This window comes from Anser anser, assembly GCF_964211835.1.
Source record: "Anser anser genome assembly, chromosome: 9".
Taxonomy (NCBI): Eukaryota; Metazoa; Chordata; class Aves; order Anseriformes; family Anatidae; genus Anser; species Anser anser.
Genome location: NC_139729.1, coordinates 26,264,674 through 26,285,851, shown reverse-complemented (window position 1 = coordinate 26,285,851; position 21,178 = coordinate 26,264,674). Strand labels below are relative to the sequence as shown.

The following is a 21,178-nucleotide window of genomic DNA, read 5'->3' as shown; positions in this document are numbered from 1 at the left end:
CAGTGCTGGGGGGCTCAGCTCGCTCAACGGGGGGAAGCTGTGGCTGCCCACCTTGGCCAGGGCAGCTCCTGTCTCCTGGCGTTGTGAAGGTGATTTCTTTGGACAAGAGGACAAAGGCCTGATTCAGGCTTCTGTCCTTCAGCTGGACCAGCCATCCTTTGGGTGGTCTGTCTTGTGTGGGACCATCTGGGGCTGGCCACTTCTTGGCCGGTCCATGGAGCCCTCTTGGTGTGGGTTTGCAGACAGCCACTCTTGGGTGCCTGCCTCCTCATGCTCATAGCACAACAAGCCCAAGTGGCTGCTGGGCTCCCTGTTGAGGTGTCAGGAGCCAAAACACAGATTTCTATGTGCCACCGTGGCTCTGGTCTCTGCCCTCCAGCCATCAGGCTTTATTTTGTTCAAATACTTAGCGCTGTGGTTTCACATCCTTCTGTGTTTCCTCAATGCACAGTATCTGAATTCTGCAAGGACACTACTGCTGTGGTGAGGGTTCAGCTGGAGCAAGCACTAAGCGTTTGCTGGTTGCTTTAATCTCTTTAATCTATTTGTTGGCTCATAGTTGCTCTTTGGGAATGGAGTGCTTATGTTAGAGCTGAAGCTTTCCTGGAGGGGTTTGGCTGCATGCTGGTGTCCATCTTCTTATAGGAAAAAACTTAACCAGAGGTATCATTTGTTTCTCCTACTACAGGAAGCAACAACTACACAGACCTTACCTCTGCTGGTGCTCTACAGAAGCGATGTTGAATTTTTAAGTATGTAAACAGGGAATGATATTCGTGTACGCTAGTGCTTAACACCACCTTAAAAGTGATTACATGTTATTAATACAGAATTCATGATTTGGTCCCCCTGTTGTGTAATTTGTTCAATTCCTAATCCTTTTAGAATAACCTCAATAATAAACACTGCATTTCCATATAGCATTCTGGGCATCTTTCCTCTAAAGAAGTTTCTGTAATTTATGATCTGTAATTAGAATCCAATTTAATTATATGTCATGCGAAGAAATGCTTCTTGAGCAGGTCTTTGTTTTTATGCAGCTGCTGGAAACACAGATGAAGCTGTGGGGTATAAGAAACAGTTCAGAGGTGAGGGCAAAGTGTCTTCAGAACTGATCAGTTACTGACAGATGAATGTAATCTGCCATATGGGCTGTGTGGCATCATATACAGTGTCTAAAAGATATACATGTAAGCTCGCATAGCATAAGTCATTTGATGCAAAATATATAATGGCACATTTCTGTATGAAACTTAGCAAATCAAAGACGGTGTTTGTACAGTTTCTTTCCTTTAGGAAATGACAACAGAAAAACATTAAGTAAAAATTCTGAAATGTTTTTTTCCAGGGTTTTCTTCATACGCTCAGAAAGATACAGGAAAAACTTTATCAACTGTATTATTAACTTAAGGCTAATTCAGACTCATTTTTTGCCTCGAACATGAATAATTTGAGACTGACCTGATGATGGTTAAAATTCTTTCTTGTTTAGCTGAAGGAGCATGCACTCATTTCATTAACTTCTTGCAGGCAATATTGGAAATTACTTAATTTGACTTTGGAAATAACTTAATTTGTTGAGATTCATGGCAAAGGTTTTTGGAAAACTGCCTGCAGCAGGAGGTGCATGTAATAGATACATATTTCTAGCTTGCAGGCTATGGTGGTATATGAATTGATCATATAAAAAGGTCTGTATCTTGGGAAGGTCTTCAGAGAATGCAGTGAAGTTACAAACTCACAGAAATGGACAAAAAAGTGTGCTTCAGAGTAGATTCAGCGACTTCATACACACTTTTTTCCCCTACTGCTGATAAAAGTGTTGGAAAAAAGGATGGCATTGGGCCCAGGTGATTAATAAAGGGCAAATAGTTGACTTTAGAAAAATTTAGCTGTTCTAGTTATTTTTACTGAGCAGTAATTGATTTCCTCCATGAAAAATGTCTGAGCGCTGTTCATCATTTCAGCCGAGACACGTTAGCACAGCCAGGACCGTGTCGGTGCTCCCAGCTGCAGAAGGTGTGCTCAGCAGACGGACGGAGCGAGGGCAGGCAGGGATCCGCAGCAGCGCCTGTGCCGGGGTAAGAAAGCAGTCGTGTGGGGGCTCTCCAGGACTGCTGTGCGCAAAGGGAACTGAGCAGGAAAGTCACTCTAAGGACTAGTGCTTAAATGTGCACTGAAATATTAATGCAACCTCATTTTCAGATGGCAGGGCTCTCTTGAATGAAGCCATATGTTGTACTCGCGGGGGACGAGAGGCGGCTTGGTCTGGGCTTGGAGAAACATGGAAGTGTTGAGAAGATAGACCTGAGTCAAGTTCAGGGTTTCAGCAGTTTTCAGCTCTACTCTCCTTTCTCCTTCAGATTTTAGAAGACAAGACATGCTGCAAGAGCAAACAGGATTGTTTTTTTTTTTGCATCGTATCATTTACCAAGCAGTTAAACCCCCACAGATTTTTAGGCTGCTGCCGTACTTTTTTCCGCACTTCAAAGGATTAAAATTGAACACGTTCCAAGTGAAAAGTAACAGCCCAAATTGACAAATCAAACTAGATGTAACCCTTTGTTTCATTATTAAAGCTTGATGTGTTCAGGCTCAGTCTCCCTGGCACAGGGAGGATCATCCTGCCTCCTCTCGGATGTCTGTCCGTACCCGCAGCCGTGGGCTCATGGCAAGTCTCCTGCAACACCTACCAGCTCAAGCCTTGTTTGGGCCGTTCCTCGTCTCTTTCATGATGAGGCACTGGACAAGCAAGTGTTACATCCATCAGTGAGAGGGCATTACCTGTAGGAGAAAGCCGACATCTCTCCTGGTTTTAGAGGCATCTGTGGTGCCTCCTGCAGGGGCGGCCTCCAGGCTGGCTGTGGCATGGCGTTAGTGGTGACACAGCTGTAACCTCCGGCAGCTGCCAGCCCTTCTTGGCCAAATAAAGTGACTGTTTAAGCCTACCTCTGTCATTCCTCTGGTTTGCATGAGGCGCAGTGCTTTTGGGATTATTTCAGGGCTAGCTGCCTCACGGTTGTATTTCTAAGCGCGGTCAGTCATCTCCAGGCAGTGTTTTGAAGTGTGATTGGCTTAGTGGAGCCGCTTTGTGAAAACTGTAGGCTCTTATAGATCCCCAAATGGAGGTGCAGGCAAGTTGTGATGATAAGAGTCTTTGCAGCGCCAAGTATCTCTCCGCAAATTGTATGTCTGGCTTTTCCTGCAGCATCGCAGGGAAGTCCTGCGGGGCCCTGTGTTCAGGGGAGGTGTCTCCTCCTCCCTGCTGACAGCCAAATTGCACAGTGCCATGGATAATTTTATATTCAACGCTTCTCTAATGTTGCATTTCCATGTAAAAAATTGCTGTCTTTGCCCCTAGGAACATTATAAAGCAGCCTGAAACTATGTTCAATAGTCTTAGCATTATTTCATACCACTCACTGAACAAAGTGAATGATGAGTTGCTTGTCCCCAAATGGATGATGAATATGAAACACTACAACAGAGGTCCTGTGTGAGGATTGATGGATTTGGGCAATGCCTTTTTTATTATTTTCTCTGTAGCTAAGTTCTATTCAAAACCCTTCTATTCAGAAACTCACCTGCGAAAATTAATTGAACTGCTTTATGTGCATTGGACTAATTTCTATATTTTACACTACCCTTTCTAAAATGAGTTTAAAACCTAGTCACTTTAGAAATCACAACATGAGGAGGTTGGGAAACTACCATGCAAACATTAGTTATCATTTCTGTTGAAATATTTCATATTAACGTAATTGACCGAGAATTAGGTTAATTTTTAACAACATATGGCAATTATGACTGGAAATGTTTGAGATACTTCTGATTTGTTTGTATCATGGCTGTAAGTGTTAGGAGAAACAATGTGAAATTCCTCCTGAATCGAACTATGTGTTTATTTCCACTGGATAATTTCCTGCAGCCTAAGTGAACTATTAAATTAATCACACCATATTTAAAGGGTAGCATTTACATTGGTACGACCAATGAATCATAACCAACAATTTACTTTTTATAGCTGAGATTATAAGAGAACATACCGTATATTAGTAAATGATCCACAAACATCTCTCTTCTATGAATGACAGCCGTACATTCAAAATTTTAATCTAGGATAATGAAAAAAATCCCCTCTCCCTCAAGCCTCCTGGAAAAGCCGTGCCACTTGGTGCGCCCTGGTGAGGAACTGCAGCTTTTAGCTGGTGTGACGCCACTGTGGAGCCTCCCCAACCACACGCACTCCAGCTTGCTTGCTGGGTAGCCCTTTGGTTTGCTTTTAACTCGTTCAGCATAGGTGTCTACCAGGTTAATCTAAGGTTACTTTAGCATTAAAAAGAATATATTTCAGAAAAGTCTTTGTAGACCTTCTCTAAAGAAAAGCGGTTGCATGAGAATGGGTAGCTAACAATAACCATTTAAATTACAGCTCTGCAAGTCTTATCTAATATAGTGGGCTCAGACCATGAACTCCTTAAATTCTAATATAAATTCAGAGGCTCTCATTAATTATTCCTTTTATTTTTGGGAGCTGATGATGGCAGCAGCATGAGGGATGTACTGTGCATGGCTCTTCCAGTGATTCACTTCTGGCCTTAAGCAAAGCACTTAATGCGTCTGTGGCTTACCTGAAGAAGGGGACAGCACTGCTTTCCTCCATGATCGAGCTGGTGCCAGCTTTCCTGAATTAATGTCTGAAAGATGCTTTGAGTTCATAAAACAAAGGAAGCCTTGGATGACTTGGTATTTGCCAGAGAAAATCATAATCTGCTAGCAGTTACTGCAGAGGTGTTTGAGACATTGCAGTCACCTTCTGTCAAATGCAGGGAGGTCCTGAGTTTCTCAGAAAATTGGAGGGATAATTCGTTATATTCTGAGTTAATGTTAGCATCAGAGCAGGATGGCAGTCTGAGTTTCTTGTGTGAGAGGCCAGATTATCCACCTGAAATCAACTCTGGTGTTCTTTCTGGGAGGTTGTGATAAATGACAACTGCTTAGCAGCAAAACAAGGAATGTCAGCCGTTGCTGGTTGCAGGTGTGCTGCTTTGGCCCCGCATTTCCACTTGGTGTGCACAGCTGACCAGGCTGACTCTCTGAACACAGCTCGAGTCCACCCTGAAACTCGCACATGCCCCATGGAGGTGACAGCTACCCCAGCGGAGATCTGTGAGGGATTGAAGACGTGGGGAGAAAGGGAGCTCTGGGACGGAGGGAGTGATGGAGGGAGGCTGACGGGTGTGCCAGCGAGAGGCTTGGCCGTGCAGACATTCATTTTCCTGCTCCTGCTTGATTGCCCTTGGCAGAAAACAAGACTGTGGAGACTTCAAATAAATCCAGCAGTTGGCTGTCACCTGCCCGATGACTTGTGTAGGTACAAGGCACCTGTGAAGCTCTTGTTTCTGCTGTCTCCTAGGGTGTCCGAGCAGTGGCGTCCCAAACCAGCTGTATGTGGTTTGCACCTCTACCTAAGTACATCTGGTTTGCAGTGCTTGTCTTTCTTGGTTGTTGCTCCATACACCTTTTGGGGAAGGTGAAGAGTGCCTGCAGCACAGCGAGCTTTCCACGGGGATGGCAGCTGGGTGCAGCTTTGCCAGTTTTATTACCTGTACAGATACTGACGGCACCAAAACACCATCCCTCTCAACTTTCCTCCCTACAAAAAAACAGGACAACTGTTTCTGTGACCAACCTCCAGTAAGAGTTATGGAGCTGAATTTCCAGAAGGGGAAAGCAAGGAAAAAAACCAAAACCTTAGCTTTGGTAAGTGAGGGGAAATGTATGCAATACCTTGTATGATGGGTGTTTGAGGCACACTCTGTCCTACACTCAAAGATGCATCAGGTTTAGGCACAGCCCACAGACTAGCGTGCAGCCTTACTTTTCTTGCCTTAAAATGAGTGTAGACGTATGCTCACCTACCCATCTGCAAAAAGGCAACATTTCTACCAGTTCTGGAAATGGTCACTTAATTCAGTATTCTTATGGGATTTCTTTTTCAATAGCACATACCAGGTATTGTTAATTCAATATTCCTCCTGCAAGTTTTGTCATCCTAAGTAACCTCCACGTTTCTGGGACTGTAAATCCCTTTCTTACAACACACTGAAAGTGTGGAGTTTCATGAATACAGAATTACAAATCTGTAATTAAGCTCCTAACACCAAGTGCTTGGGAGATGATATTAAAAAAAAAGTACCTGATTTTCCAAAGAGGTGGGACAATAAAATTAAGTTAATATGGCATTCAGGTTTCTTTCAATAACCTTGTTCAAACTTGTAAGTGTGCTCAGAATGCAAACGTGTTGTTATGGGCCTGAAGGGGGGGGTGCAATACAGTTGTCCATTTTTTAATATCACGATTTGCATGGCCATAACATCCTTCATTAGCCTTCATTAGCAATGGGGCTGCTGTCCGGTAGTGCCATTGGAGAACAGGGGATGGTAGGAAAAGTGCATCGTCCCCAGCTGAACTTACTGAAAGCTGGGGGGAGGATTCTCCATCCTGTAGCTTGGAGCTGCATCAATAGCTGCTGTTGGGGAGCAATTGCTGAAGTGAGAATTGCCTTTTCCCTGTGGTTCCTGTCCCATCTGTAAATTGTGGAGTCAGCCTTCCCCAACGTGACTCCACGGGCTATTCCCCCTAAAGACACACCATTAAATTTGACTGTCAGATGTTCATCTCAATATTCCTGTTGATCCACGCTATTTTTTAGTGACCTTAAAAGGTGATCTACACACTTTTTAGAAGGTGACATTCTCACTAACAGAGCCCCATGGAGCTGGAGAGGAGGAATATCGCGCCTCTTTGCAGAAACCAAAAAGGCCAAGAGATGTGGCCTAAACAAGCGATGGGACTCTTCACAAGTGCTGGAGAGTCTGGCTCATTTGTAGTTTCTCAATTTGTCTTTTGTAGATTCAGGGCAAACCAGCTATGTTCTCACAGGCAGGAATTCAATGGCTTATAAAATTGTGGCTCCTCATTGGAAATTCTTGAGTTGTGTTAGCCGAGCGCACATACTCTCCTTGTCTGTTCCAATAAAATATAAAAATCAGACTAGATTAAATTCATGCTGTGGGACAACAGCAACCACCTCATTTCAGACAACCTATGTTTGGGGCCTTTCATGCTAAAGTAATGTAATATCTGAGGAGCAAAAGTGGGACTACTGGTAAAACTAGAATTTAAGTATATGTTTTGGATATAGAAGAAGGTTGCATATATATATATATATTTTTTTTACACAGACTATTTTATTTTTATATTGTTTGGCTAGCATTATTCCCACTCCAATGCTTGGGTGTGATCTGGTAGGGATCCTTTAAAGTTTCTGAACTCTTTTTGGCTACCTGGGCTCTGAATTATGCTCAAAACTCTTAAAGCTGTGTCAGCAAAACCACGCTTCAGCATCTACCTCTTTTGCAGACCTGGGGAAAAGCCAGATTCTGTCACTTCTATTCTGTAAGTAACATTTTTGGCAGAACTTAAGACTGAATAGTAAAATGTTGAATAATTGACGTTGCGAGGCACAAGCGGAGACTTTCCATGAGCACGAGGTGGCTGTTCCTTCAGGCATCCCTACAGTGTCTGAGCAGGGGGAAGGACGGGCTCTGCTGGAGAAACTGGTGCAGGTGAAGGGTGGGCAGACGTGGAGGGATGGACCCCTAGAGCTGTTATTTAACAGAGGGCAATAGGAACCACAAAATATGTCAAAGCTGATTGAAACTGAAAGTTATTGTATTGTTTATATAGCTGTATAATTTTGTTTATTGGACAGAAACATTATGGGACATAAAGAGCTAAAAGATGAGTATGAGAATGAGTAACTGTAGGAGGGATTGAAAGGAATAAAACAGAAATGGTGGAAGGTGAATATCTGAAGCTGAAATGGGACTGAATAGAAGGAAAGTCATGCAATATGCAGGTCAGGAGTAGTGTGGTGATGGAAGGTGTGGGGTTTGCTTCAACCTTGCAGCAGTTCCCCAGGACCTCGCAGCATGGCACCGCTGAGCTTAGGGTGAGGATGTTGAAGATGCCCTTAGTCTCTGGTCTTGGGTTATCTTATATCTCAGCCTGCAAGGCAAACATTTTTCATATAAAATTCTGAATGCAATGTGAGTGAAAATGCTCATGAATTTGTTTGGTCTGAGCCCCATTTCTTTTTTGAAGAACTGATTTGGATTCTGAATGCATAGCTCTACTGCTGCTCAGTTTGATATATGATGTAGGAAAAGCCATGCATCTTGCAAACAGTTGCATGGCATTTGGATTCCTTTATTTTAAAATGTATTTTAATATTTCAGGAGTTTAAGCATAACCTGCTCCTGAGCAGAATCTGAGTACTGATTTTCAAGTTATTTTTTCCAATTAGCAAACGTGTATAGCTATTTTAAGTAGAACTCACAACGATAAGGTAAATAATTAATAAAGTAAGTTTTTATAGCCATCTTTAATCATATCTTAAGAAATTGCCTGGAAGAGTTTGCCTTTGAGGGCTAACTTTGTCTTTCAAAGAGAACTTTATTATTGAGCCCTTTTCAAGTTTCCATCACTGCTTTTGACATAGACTAACAGGGTTGTATTGATTTCCCCTGGACTTGGTGCCCAGTGCTAATCTACATTCAGTTTAAAAAACACTACATTAACAGAATATTTACGTTCTGACACAAACTTCCCAGCTTAAATCTGGCAATGCCTCCAGCTCTCTTTGGCCTGATAAAAAGGCACCGCAGAGAGCAGAAAGTGGCCAGGTGTGAGTTGGAGGGGCTTGCTCACCACTGCTTTCTGAAACTGTGGTTACTGATTTTGTGCAATGTTTATTCCCTTCCCAAACACTTAAAAGTCTTAAGTTTTGCAGTATGTATATTATTTTTTTAATGGTTCTCCCTGCAGGTACATCGAAGGTCCAAAGTACTCGAGATCCAAAGCTATGACAAATTGTTCCCTCTTTTGCAGAGCAGATTCTGCTGGGGTTGATGTGATCAAGCAGGGGCTTGCTGTGACTGCAAAGAAAATATTGTCTTAAACAGCATCTTTGAGACATCGATACGCTTCCAAAGGAAAGAAGCAGCACATCTTGTATAATCTCATGCCCCTTGTCTCTGCTGCACAGTTTGGCATTTAAACACATTTTTCAACAACCAAAAATCAAGTTGAGGGGGGATTCACTGTCGCATGCGTGGGAGACACAGCTACACACAACGCAGCTGGCTTCAGCTAATAGCTGGGCTGCAGAGGAAATCCTTCACAAACCTTCACAATTGGTGCTTTAAAATTTATTTTTCTATCTGTAGTTCAAAACATTGGTTTTACATCCCAATAGTAACACAGGGCTACGTTGCTCAAATGAACTTTAAGCAGTGCTGAATTTCATCTGTTGTTATAAAGACAGTGAACTGCAGTTATTTTGGACAATTCTGTATGCCGACAGTCACTTCAGTAAATTATTCGAGAATTATATTTTTTTAAACAGAGGCAAGATGTGTCCCAAAGAGATTTCACTTGTCTAATTAAAATCCATTTAAAGATGTTATCCAAGTGGGCTTCACTGGAAAAGGAGAAGTTAATATTGTACTGCAGAGTACCATAGTTTTTTTCTAAAAGAGAAAGGAGTCCCATGCATTTTCAACCTCAAATCGTTAAATTTTTCTCTTACCAAAATTCAATAAACCAAATCCTCTGTAACTCAGAAAGCTGGGAAGACTGAATGCCCAGAGATGGACAAGGATTTATTGGATGGGTGGCGTTTCAGGCCCTCAGAGTGGCAGCTGTGAGGTCCAGATCCCAACCGTGTTCCTAGATACCTCCAGAAAACCATCTGACTCCTGCTCGTCGGAAAAGCATCCCACGTGTGAGAAGATTTTGTGTCGGGGCAAAGGAAATTGGTGGCCATGGCGTTGCTTACCGACTTCACTCCCGTGCACTTCAGCAGTTTTGCAGCTCGGAGCTACAAGAGCTACGCCAGCGAGGGATGAAGGCTGGGAGAGCTTGCTCTGCTGGGGAAGCACCCACATGAACCCAGCAAACACTGGGGGCTTTCGCCAGTCTGTCCGCCTCGGCCTGTTTCACTTGAACACAGTTGGAAGGTAAGAGCACATTTCAGAATGCCCGAATAATCCTAAAAGCTTCTTAAAATATCTTGCTGCAAAGTCCCCCAAGTCTTGATATAACAAAATTTATACTGGATGTCAAAACCCTGCAACTGATTTGTAGTCGCAGTAAATTCAGCGCGGTCTTGGAACAAAATCGAAGCAGCAGATACTCTCCCTGCTAGCAAGCAAATAAACTATAATTGCAAAGATTTTGTCCTCCTATTCCTTTGGATGTAAAAGGCGTTTTTGACATAAATTTCTGAATGTTTCAATTAATCTTTCTCTGGTGGAAGTTGATTAAAATCTTACCCTTGTTAATTAATAGATGTGTAAAGCACGTTCAGACGTTGTCGTTTAGCATTTTAGCACTTCCAGTGCTGACACAGAAGAGAAACAAGCATACCAATTAATAATTTACCTAATGTAGAATCAAATACTCAATTTCCAACAAAAGGCTACCTTGCATTTAAATTGCACAATCTGGAGTTACGCTGGCAGTTATATTTTTCTAACTTGTAAATAGGTGAAGGCTTAAAAAATTTGTGATGTGCTCACAGGGGGATGTTCATTTAATAATTGCAGAGGCACTCCTGTAGCAGAAATGCTCTGGCTGTTGTGGTGTTTCTGACATCCTTATGCATTTTACATTCATGTTTAATGTTGTAAACTCTGATCAGGACTTAAATTCTATGAGTGAGTGAACAAGAGGCCCAGGAAGATACCTGAGCCATACTGAAAATATGCCCATCCAGGCCATGGGTACAACCTTGGGTGTCATCAAAATTGTATTTCAGTTTAGTTTTTGATTTCAAAATTGTTTTTAAATTGTGAATTGGATAAAAGGATGCAGTTGCTTCCTCAGGGATAAAACGTCATGGCAATAGGCAATGTCTATGGTTTGAAATATTTAGCACTTCCTGGTGAATATTGGTAGTATAAAGCTCTGGTCTTAGCAAGTGGTATTAGCAGGGAAAGTTATTAAAAATTTGGTATTAGCAAGGAAAGTTATCAAAAATTCCCATAAAATCCACTGCATGGTGAAAAAGGTCGATAGGGGTTTGATGTAGGGAAGAGGCTGCCTGAGACAAGTCCAGCTGTCGAAGCTCACTGGACAAGGTAAGGGGCTGGCATGGTCCCAGGGGTACCGTGCAGCAGCAGCGACGCTGTCCTCTCCCTGGTGTGTCTCTTACCAGAGTCTGATTTCCAACATAACGAGGAGGAAACGGTTAGAGGAGGGTACTGAGTGAATCAGGATGAGATCCCTCACTGTCTGCCTGGGACTGGTGATGTCAGGAAAGATAGATGTGCTTTGCTTTCTGAATACATAATTCCTGTTGCTTTGTAGATTGTCTGGATTTTTCTCTCTAGTTGGGGCATGCTTTTCATTCCTACAAAGTTCTCACGACTCTCTCACTTCTCCTACTTACACAGTAGTGTGTTGTTATACTTGACCATCTCTTGCTGTAGATGAAGGAGGAAGGAGGTGTGTACCTCCTGTAGAAGGGGATGGATAACCCTACAGGATGCCCGCAGTTCTAGCGGCTGCATCCTTTGCAACCACATAAGATCCAGTTAATCTAAAGCCCTGGGTTGTAGCCATTCAGCTACAAACCAGTGCAGTAAAGTTGTTTGCAAAACCCAATCACTGGGTGACGGTTTTGCAAGATGTTGATGTTGCGTAGCCAAAGCAATAGTGAACCTGCTCTGTGCTTTGCAAGCCCGAATCTCCTAAAGTAGTTCCCAGCTGCCTGACCATAAGTGGTCCTTCTATAGTTAAATGGACGCAAGGATTACCCCCGTCTGCTCGCTGGCTTTCAAGATTATCTCTGAAATAACTAAGAAGCCAACAAAGCCAGCTTCTGTTGGGTGTTTGGCCTTGATGGACAAGGTGACAGAGACTGTATAAAATATGAGCTGATGTATAACATATTGATTTACCTGGAGTGGGGGCAAATTTCTAACCTCCCATAAGATAGTATGGACGCACTTACTTTTCTGTGATTCTCCTCCTATAAACGCATTTTAGTTCATTTTAAGCAGCCACCTCTGAACTGCCGTAACCCAGCACAAGCGTAGGCAGTCTGGTTGTGCCTGCAAACCATCAGTGGGGCATATTTCTGATGATTTAACTCTGATGGAAAATTCTGCTTTTGTCATGTGTAGATAGACCTTACAGAATTTAATTTATTGAATAACATTTACTATAGCTGTGTTGTTTCTACAGTGCTATTTTCATTAAAGGACAGAGATTAAAAGGTTGGATTTTATATTATTTAGATTTTATTGATTAGTGGTCCACACAGAAAAGGGAGGAATCAATGTATTTTTTTCAACATGAGTGAAGCCATAGAACAGAATACTATTTATGTGCGGAAAAGTGAGGCAGGAACGGTCTTTTGTAATAGAAATCAATTCAGAATAGTAACCCAGAAACAGTTTGAACAGAAAGAGAATTTTGTAGATGCCCATTTGCCGAAGTTGAGTGAGTTTGCAAAATAAAATTTATTTTATGCTACGGTGATGGGTGAAACTGCTTGTCGCCAGATCCAGTTAAATATCGTCCATGGAAGCCTCTCCTGAGAAGACAGATGAGCAAGTGAGCAGTGTCACCTCTGCAGCTGTGATCCTTGCCCAGGCTCGTACAAGGGATGGTAATTTTCAGATTGTGATTTTAGTGCACACTTACCTCAATTTTTCCTGTTTAAACTCTGCAGGATCCCATGGAAATATTAAAGAGGTGCATACTATGTTAGCTTTTCCTTGGAGAAGGGGAAAAATCAAGGGAACAATCAGGCCAGGAGAAGCATTATCTGTTGTTGGGGATGAGTGAATATCCAGGAAAACCAAAGACATGTCCAAATTAGCTAGACTGAAGTAGGCAGGCTAGGGTAAAATCATAACATAGAGAAGAGGGAAAAAAGCGGGGGGGGAGGACCAAAAAGCAACCTTACTTCGAAATTTTTACTTTTGTGGCAAAGATAACAAAAATGAAATAACTTCTGAAAATAGAAAAAGAACAAATAGAACCAAATCAACATAAATACATTTTTTTTGTTCTCAAATGTGCAACTTGTTTGAGATGGGTCAGAATCTGTTTTCTTGATGGAAAAGGACTTTATTTTGCTCATCAACTGGCAAACTTCCACAATAATAATTTGATTGAATTGAAATATTGTTTTGCAGAAAAAAATGGATATGAGGAAAAAAATCCACTACAGCATTATTGAGAAGGATGTCTGGATAGTTTTGTTCTGAAACAATTTTTTTCCTCTAAGCACATCACCACTTGAAATAAAAAATCATAATCTGACAGCAACATTTTGACTGATCTAAAAAAAAAAAATGAAATGAACTTTTCTAAACCTCTTGTCTGTTGTCACCTTGTTTTTAGTTTTTAGGAAATAGGTTCCAGCTACTTACTATGCCACTAGACTTGTATGTTTTTACAAACCAGTACATTCTCACACTATCAAAGTACATAGTGTTAAAAATACTATGCTCTCAGTCACTTTCTATTCCTCCCTTCTGGAAGAAAAAATATTTTCTACTAGGTATACAGGTTTTCCTCTCTGAGCAAAGGCTCTCTTTCTACTCTCCATTGCTAGACTGCTGCAGTGTTTTGCAGCATTATTAGCACTTTATCTTTCCTTCGATGAGATTATAGAACTTGCTTGTGCATCAGAAGGACTTTTAAGACAAACATTAAAAAAAAAGGCAAACAATAAAATAAATACCTTTTTGTGAATACAGATACCTGTTTAGCCACCAAGTCATTGCATTTGGGAAGAATTAAATTAGTTGCACTTGTATATTTTTAAATAGATTTAGCATTTAACACTGTATTTAACATAAAACTTTGGTTACTGAGCTCGCTAAGGAAGATGATTCAGTTATGGTCCAGAGCTACACAAACTGGTAGCACAAGTGAGCATTTTCGAAATTAATCTGCAGATACATCATACTGGAAAAGTAGGCTAAAAACCTAAGGCCACTTGTACATTAGGAAGTTCACTACCGAAATTGCTAGATCACTCCTAATTTATTTGACACTTAGGTTCAGCTTGGATATTGGAGCTGTCATCGTAAAATGCATCCATTTTTTCCTTTCATAGTGCTTTGAGATGGATCTTCTTTGAAGCTGCGTCAAAGTAGCTCTGAAGCAGGAGAAAGTTTAAAATTTTTAAGCTGAAAGTCTAAACAGCCTCAATATGTTGTATAAAATTGTTCTGAGGATCGAACCTCCTACTATGGCACCCTGGAGCATTCAGTCACTTTCAATAAATCTCTTCTAATAATTTCTCACTTGTCCTTATTATTACTAAGAGCCAGTGCATCTCAAGGCAATGTCAGAGTAAAGGCTTTGGCTGGATGCGGAAGGCAGGCTCATGTGAAAGTTAACATGAAGGAAATGTTATCCAAATGTGAATTTACTGGGGAAAGTGACTTTTCTGAAAGTGACTTTTTTTTCATGAATTTACAGGTGGCTGTTGTCAATCCTGTCACCTCTTTGATTTGAAGAAGTTAAGTTATAGGGTAAGTGTACTGAGAATGGAGTTTTGGCAGGCTGTTTTTCTCATCTTTAAAGCTTTGCTTTTATTAGTTTTCTTTCATTATCTCTGGAAAAGCTACACTCTGTCTGCTGGGAATATCTGCTGTTAAATCACTTCTGAGGGACACAGTTCTGGGCCACTTGACATTTTCCTGGTCCTTTAGCAAAAAAAGTACGCTAACCACAACTTTCCACTTGAAAATATCCTGTGAGTCTGGGGAAAGGCTTTTCGTGTACCTCAGTACTTTGTGTTAATTGCAAAACCCTTCACTGATCTCCACCTTGTGATGGAGAGCTCAGGCTGGTGAGTGCCCCCTTGTCTTCGGCTGGATGCTGGACTTGTCCTGTGCTAGTTTTACAATGCATTTATTAACATGCTGCTAGAAGGTTTCTTCATAATTCCTACAAAAATAATTATCTGAATAAACAAAGGTAATTCCCTATGTGAAGTGAACTGGATCAAACCAGCAGGTGCATTACCAAGTCTTTCAGCATCTTTTGTGGGACTAACTCTACCACCCAGCTCACAAAGCTATCCTCAGTTCTTTCCCCCAGCAAACTGATTCTTACAGGTTCTGTGATCCAAATGGCATTACGTGCCCTTAGCTTTATTTTCCCAGCTGTTTGTTTAAAAACAGGGTCTTAAGAAATCCTCGCAAAGTGCTGCCTGCCCCTTCAGCCAGACTGTAAGGACCCACTCTCACGACTGCACCGCTACTGACTGGGCACTACTAGGACTGCAAAACATTCCCAATCCCAGTCAGAAACATTTCAGTCTGCAGAACATGATACTCTCTGGAGCAGGGTGTTTGATAGAGAAGGACAAAATTGGGAAGAAATAATATTTTTTATTAGTGGCAGGACTGCCAGGAAGAGCTCTCAAACAAGGCTCTGGAAGGGTGAGGGAAGCTAATTCTCTCTTTATGATTGTTCTTTTCTCATAAAAAAACAACAACACAGAAACACTCGGTTTTGCTACCAGTCTATCATAGATGAGATTTAATCTATATAAAACTCTTGACAACTGCAGTGATAATTTCAGCCTGCCAGTTTATGAGATTATAAAAGGCAGTTTACCCTCGCCAGCCTGTAAAGGGCTGAGTTTGGGCACGATGCAGGCGCTGTTTCACACTACGCGTTTTGAAGGCTATGAAGGACGCTGAAGCCCTGTAGTGCCTTGTGACCAGGCTCTATGGAAGGCTGTACCCATGCCATGTCAGGGTGTGCAACAAAGCCCTCCTGTGGGGAAGCACCTCTGTGGCATTGCCGTCGATGCCGTACCGCCATCTAGAGCAGACACTGCTGGGAGCAAGCGAAATGCGGGAGCGATCAGGGAGTTAATGGAGCAGAACCTATATTTCACCCTTCCTGTCAGTGCTTCGGAGTACTGAGGGGAAAAGAGAGCTGTGAAATAGGAGGGCATGACTTCTGAACTAACGTTTTTGCTTTTCCCTCCTGCGGTTGAGGTGAGGCTGTTAGGGATCGTGAAGGTCTTGCGATTCGGAGGACTTCAGGCACCAGCTTCTAGGGGGCTTGGCTCAGCCTTGGCTCACCATCTCTCCTGGCCTGTGCAACCAGAAAACCATCTGTTTATGCAGTTACCGGAGGGACTGGAAATACTGACAGGAAATGCTGGTATTTGGCAAACTGAAAATGAAAACCTGTATCCCCAAGGTAGGGAGGTGAGAGCCTTCTGCACGTGATGGCTGTCACTGTGAGCTGTGCTCGGGGTGCACGCATGAACTCAGCCCTTGTAGGACAGCCCTCAGGGAGGAGGCCACCACTGTGTATCCCTGTCCTCTGCCTGGCCATGGAGCTTCGTGAAAGCAGGAGGAAAGCAACGATGTTGTCTTTTCTATCAAATCTGGTCAAACTCTCCAGGAGGAGACTGCTGAAGGGGCAGAGGGATGCCCAAGCGGCAGGCTGGATCTCCTTTCCCCAGGAACCGGGGTAAAAATACATCAGTTCTTCTGTCAGAGTATTGATCTCCTGAGGCGAGTTAAAGGCTAAGAGGAAGGTTTCTTCCTGATTGGTAAGACTAGCTGTAATGAGAATAGGTACAGGATCGTGTCAAGTCTTACAGAAGGTCCAAAGATAGCACTATAATCCCAGCACTGCTGTACTCAGCCATCCAAAAACATCACAATAGAAGCAGATAAATCTTTTAATTAAACATTTCAGGTATCGGTCACAATTATTTCTAATTAACATTAATGAATAAGGATGGTGCAAACAAGCAACATAACCTGGTGATAAGCGTTTATAATTAATACAAATGGCATGGACAGTGCTAATGGACTCATAGTTTGGTGATACATATTTATTTTAGATATATTAGCATCAAAAGTCTTACTTTCTTGAGCTTTTCTTTTCTTCCGATGGAAAATGTTGGACTAGATGTAAATAAAACATTTTGAGTACCCCAAGCTCAGTGTTATCCAAGAAAGAATATTGTCCCAGAATTTCAACACATGAGGTGCCACAAAAATTCTTGAAAATTCCTTTGCTTTTTTGAATTATTTCACAGCTTTTCTGAAGTAATTCAGTTGCCCATCATAGGTGAATAATAAAACAGATTTATGCCCACTCTTCTTGATACACAGTCTCAGGCAGAATTTCTGATAAAATTAAGTCCTTGCCTCATCTCCATTGCAGTAGTTTCCATTATAAATGGTATAATTGAAAATTTGATGGTTTTTTGGTGCAAAACAGTAAAACACAGTGCACTATACAATAAGGAAATGTCCAAATGACAAAAACATCAAAATAAAAATTGAAATACTCTACTATTCTCAGATATTGACATTCTTTATTAATACTTAGGATTCCTTCTAGGAAACTCAGGCACAGAACATTGTGTAACTTATTCTGAGAGGAATCCAATACGTTGTTTTCTATAAAGGGTGGCTTTGCCAACCTGAAGAAAGCCTTCAAAATAATAATAAACCACATGCAGAAGATTAATGTGGATGGCTTTTCTCTGTAGCCATTTCATGCAGTGCATGATGTAGCTATCACATTTTGATTCTGGGTTGGCCTGGGGTCTCTCTGATCCTATTCACCCTGTCCCCTCCTCCCATGGTATTATGGCTTTCTAAGTGTCTATCTTCTGTGTGCTCCAACTATTTTGTAAGGGTTTGTAGGGAAAAACCACCACCAACAACAAAAAACATGTTATTTTTATTTTTATTCCTGGAATTTGATGCAGGCAACTTATTCACCTTTTGGAGAGCCATGTGGTTGCTGGTAATTTTTAGGGAAAATAAAAGGTTTGGGGGTGGTAGAACAAACTGGAAATTAGTCTTGGAGATGGTGGTCCTCTCATTGCTTCCAGCAGCAGAACAAATTTGTTTTACAGTTTAAGCTGCAATCTTCTGCTTTGATTTAATTTAATCCACTGCAGCAGATATGAGACCCCAGTGACTCCCGGAGGTACAGTAAGTGCTGCTGCCGTGAAATAGTGTCTTCATTCTCCTCTGTACCAGCACAGAAGGGAAAGGGTGCACAACTGCACCAAAACTTGAGAAACGTTGATTAAAGAGATGGTGGGTTTTGATGCAGTCTCCTTTAGTTAATTTAAAAGCTATCAGAGAGGGTAATTCCATCAGATCCAGGCCCCAGATCTAGGACTGACAGATACCTGTAATCCCCCTTGGTTTCTGTGGAACTTTTGAGCATTAAGCACATTTCATTATCAGTCCTTGGATAGGAGATCATAAGTCTTTCCATTACTGAAATTACCTATTTTTAAAATTCATTAGGTGGTAGTTCTTAAAGGGAGGAAAAAAATATTCAAATCATAATTCTGAATAAGGAATATTTTCTCCGCAGGTTTTCGGTGAGCAGCACATAGGCATTGTCATCGTAAATCACAAAGTGCCCAGTTCTGTGTGACGAGGGGACCTTTGTGCAACTCACGGAGTTTTAGCGAGCAAAACGAACTACGGGAGAACAGTAGTTTTATTAAACTGCCCACATTTCTAAGACAGATTGTGCAGTTAACTGGCAAATCGGTGAGCCTACAAATGAAATATGTAACAAGCAGCAGAATACGAGCTCCTGGATTTACACCCAGACAGTTTGTCCCTACCAGTAAATATGTTTTAAAAGCTGCTAGGCAGTTTGATAAGAACTGTCTTTTCTAGTCATTCAGGCATCTGTTTGAAATTACACTTTGTCCTCACAGCACCAAATCTCATCGTGCCAGTGATATTAGTGGATGATATGTTTTAGTAAATGTATTTGCTGTTTGGTTTGTACCTCGAGGGCCCATTTGCCTCTTGGTGAAGGTAATTATACCTGAAATTCTCTCATACTAAGATTCTCCACAGCTCACAAAATTCTGAGCGTACTAATAGAAAAGTATGAATTTCACTTCGTTCATTGCTAAAAGTGCTTTACTTCACAGGAGGCTCCCAGATACCATTTGCCTAAATGAAACAGGACTACAACAGAGGTGGAAAATTACTTTGAATTAGATTTATTGATATATATTTTAAATACTTTAAGGCTTCCTCTTTTTTTAATGGGTTTTATTAAGATTTGCTGAGAAGCTATTACAGGTTAACCCTAGTTCTTGGTGAAGTCAGGATTTTGGGGTCTATTTTATATATTTGCTTCTTTTTAGAGAATCTAATGGTGTAATATCATCCTGGAATTATTGAATAAAGTTTTCTCTGAGCTCAGGATTACAGATTTTATCTTTAGATATGGGGCTGAAAGCCCACGTCATCCCCATTTTTTGGAGGCCAAGTCAAATCATTCTATTTGGTTTTCCTGGGGACATGGGAAGCAGAGAACTTCTGGTTATTATCAGTACTATTGGCTCTTTTCAAAGGAGGAAGAACTCAGATACATAAACATTTTGTGGATATTGGACCTTGCAGAAAGTTGAAAATTGTTGCATCCTGACATGTTTCAATACCTCATCACAGTTGACGATCTCTGGATCAGGCCTAGAAACTAGATAAGGAAGTAATGATAATAAACTGGGTGGTAAATACTGAATAAGTAATACATTATTGCAACAGAAATCAACCTGTTTGGAGGCTTTTAAATGAAATCTTAGTTTCTTATAAGCTGAAGGAAAAACACTGAATCAGATGTCTTCCTCTACCAAAAGTAATTTTTTAGGAATGCAACTCTATGGTGAAGGGAGGATTGCCCAAATATCTCTAGGTACAGAAAAAATCTAAAGAAATTTACTAGTCTGAAGTGAGGCTTAAACACCCTGGGCGGAGTAACTCAAAGCATAAGAAAAAGAGAAATCTATAGTACTTTGTTAATCAACTCCCTTGGACCTTATTTCTGAATTCTGTGCATCCACAATCCCCATTTGCCTGCATGCACAATAGATCCAGGATGCTCATAAAGCAGCATGACACAGGTGCAAGTCCTTTTGGTTCATGTTTTGTAAACTCGTGTTTCCAGGTTGCTCCCAGCTCCCTGACCGAGAGAAGTGGCAGAGCCTGTGCTCTGCAGATGGGTTACCCGCTATAGCTTTTAGCTGCATCTGGCACCCGCGGGTTGGATTTTCCTTTTATCAGCCAGCCAGGAGCAGCAGTTGCATTTCATGGACTGATCCAAACATCACGGTTGAACACACACGGGCAGAGCAAAAGTTTCACTGGCCCTGGTCCACTGCAGCGGGATCAGTGCTGGAGCCAGTGCATCTGTTACCCTCTCTGACTTTGAGGTGCTGTTGAATTTATTCTTCTCTTCACCAGTGTAGCTATTCCCTGAATCTCTGCAGTACTTGTTAACAGGCAGCTGTATGTCAGTGCTACAAACACTATATAGGAGCATTAAAACAGATTTAGAAATACAAACTCTGCTTTCAGTGCTAGCAAGGAAGATGTTTGCCAGGTGCAAACTCTCTCTGCTGCCCGTATGCCTTGAACTCTCATGAAATCAGTTATATAAGAAACAGATGAAGGCTTCAGGAAAGAATATATTTCAGTTTGATTACATTGCTCAAATACTAGCAAAATATTTATTTGCTAGTAAGGTCACCTACAACTCCAGAGTGGTTTTACCTTTTTGAAAATCTCCTGTTGATCCAAATGGGAATGAAAGCATAGACTGCTACAGTCATATATCAACATTATTTGAAAATTTCTGTAGAAGTCCTTCGTATAGAAGTTGAATGACAGACCTTCTACATGTTTTGTGAACCACTCTTTAGAATTCCAGAACCATATGTTATAATGTACACAAACATACCTACAGAAGACTTAACATCTCATAATGAATTTCTCATAGCTCTCCTCTGTGGGACCTCATTTGTAAACTTCAGAGACCTTCTCATAAATCTCTCAGACTTTTAGGAAGCAGAAGGATTTAGTGGGTGAATCTAAGATCTCTGATGTGTTAGTTCTGGCCTTTTCATCTAACAGGGAAACAGATTTGTCATGTTCTGGCCTAAGTGGAGTGGCTTCATTGAACCTTTCATGGTTAGGCATCACAGCTAATTTTTGAAGACCCAGAGAGGAAAATAGGCCTTTGTAGGGTCATATTGTGATGCTGTTGGTCATCTAGG

The 21,178-nt window shown here is 41.5% G+C and overlaps 1 protein-coding gene across 28 annotated transcripts in view; it reads left to right on the top strand.

The window, feature by feature from the left end:
• LOC310904264 (uncharacterized protein) overlaps positions 1-21,178 on the top strand; it is a 121,989-nt gene that overhangs the window by 19,884 nt on the left and 80,927 nt on the right. For 8 of the 28 annotated variants that reach the window (XR_014588144.1, XR_014588153.1, XR_014588154.1 and 5 more), the window contains 6 exons: positions 689-752; positions 1,968-2,081; positions 2,206-5,763; positions 7,426-7,461; positions 8,893-10,085; positions 14,572-14,624. Coding sequence is in view for 2 of the 28 variants with exons in the window: in XM_083848732.1 (XP_083704858.1) it covers positions 1,968-2,081; positions 8,893-9,025 (247 nt within the window). In the remaining 26 variants the exon portion in view is untranslated. Of the gene's footprint in view, positions 1-688; positions 753-1,040; positions 1,089-1,967; positions 2,082-2,205; positions 5,764-7,425; positions 7,462-8,892; positions 10,086-12,635; positions 13,459-14,203; positions 14,364-14,571; positions 14,625-16,106; positions 16,971-18,471; positions 19,782-21,178 lie in introns of those variants that run through there. The other 20 variants (XR_014588159.1, XR_014588163.1, XR_014588148.1 and 17 more) reach the window with 16 other exon arrangements.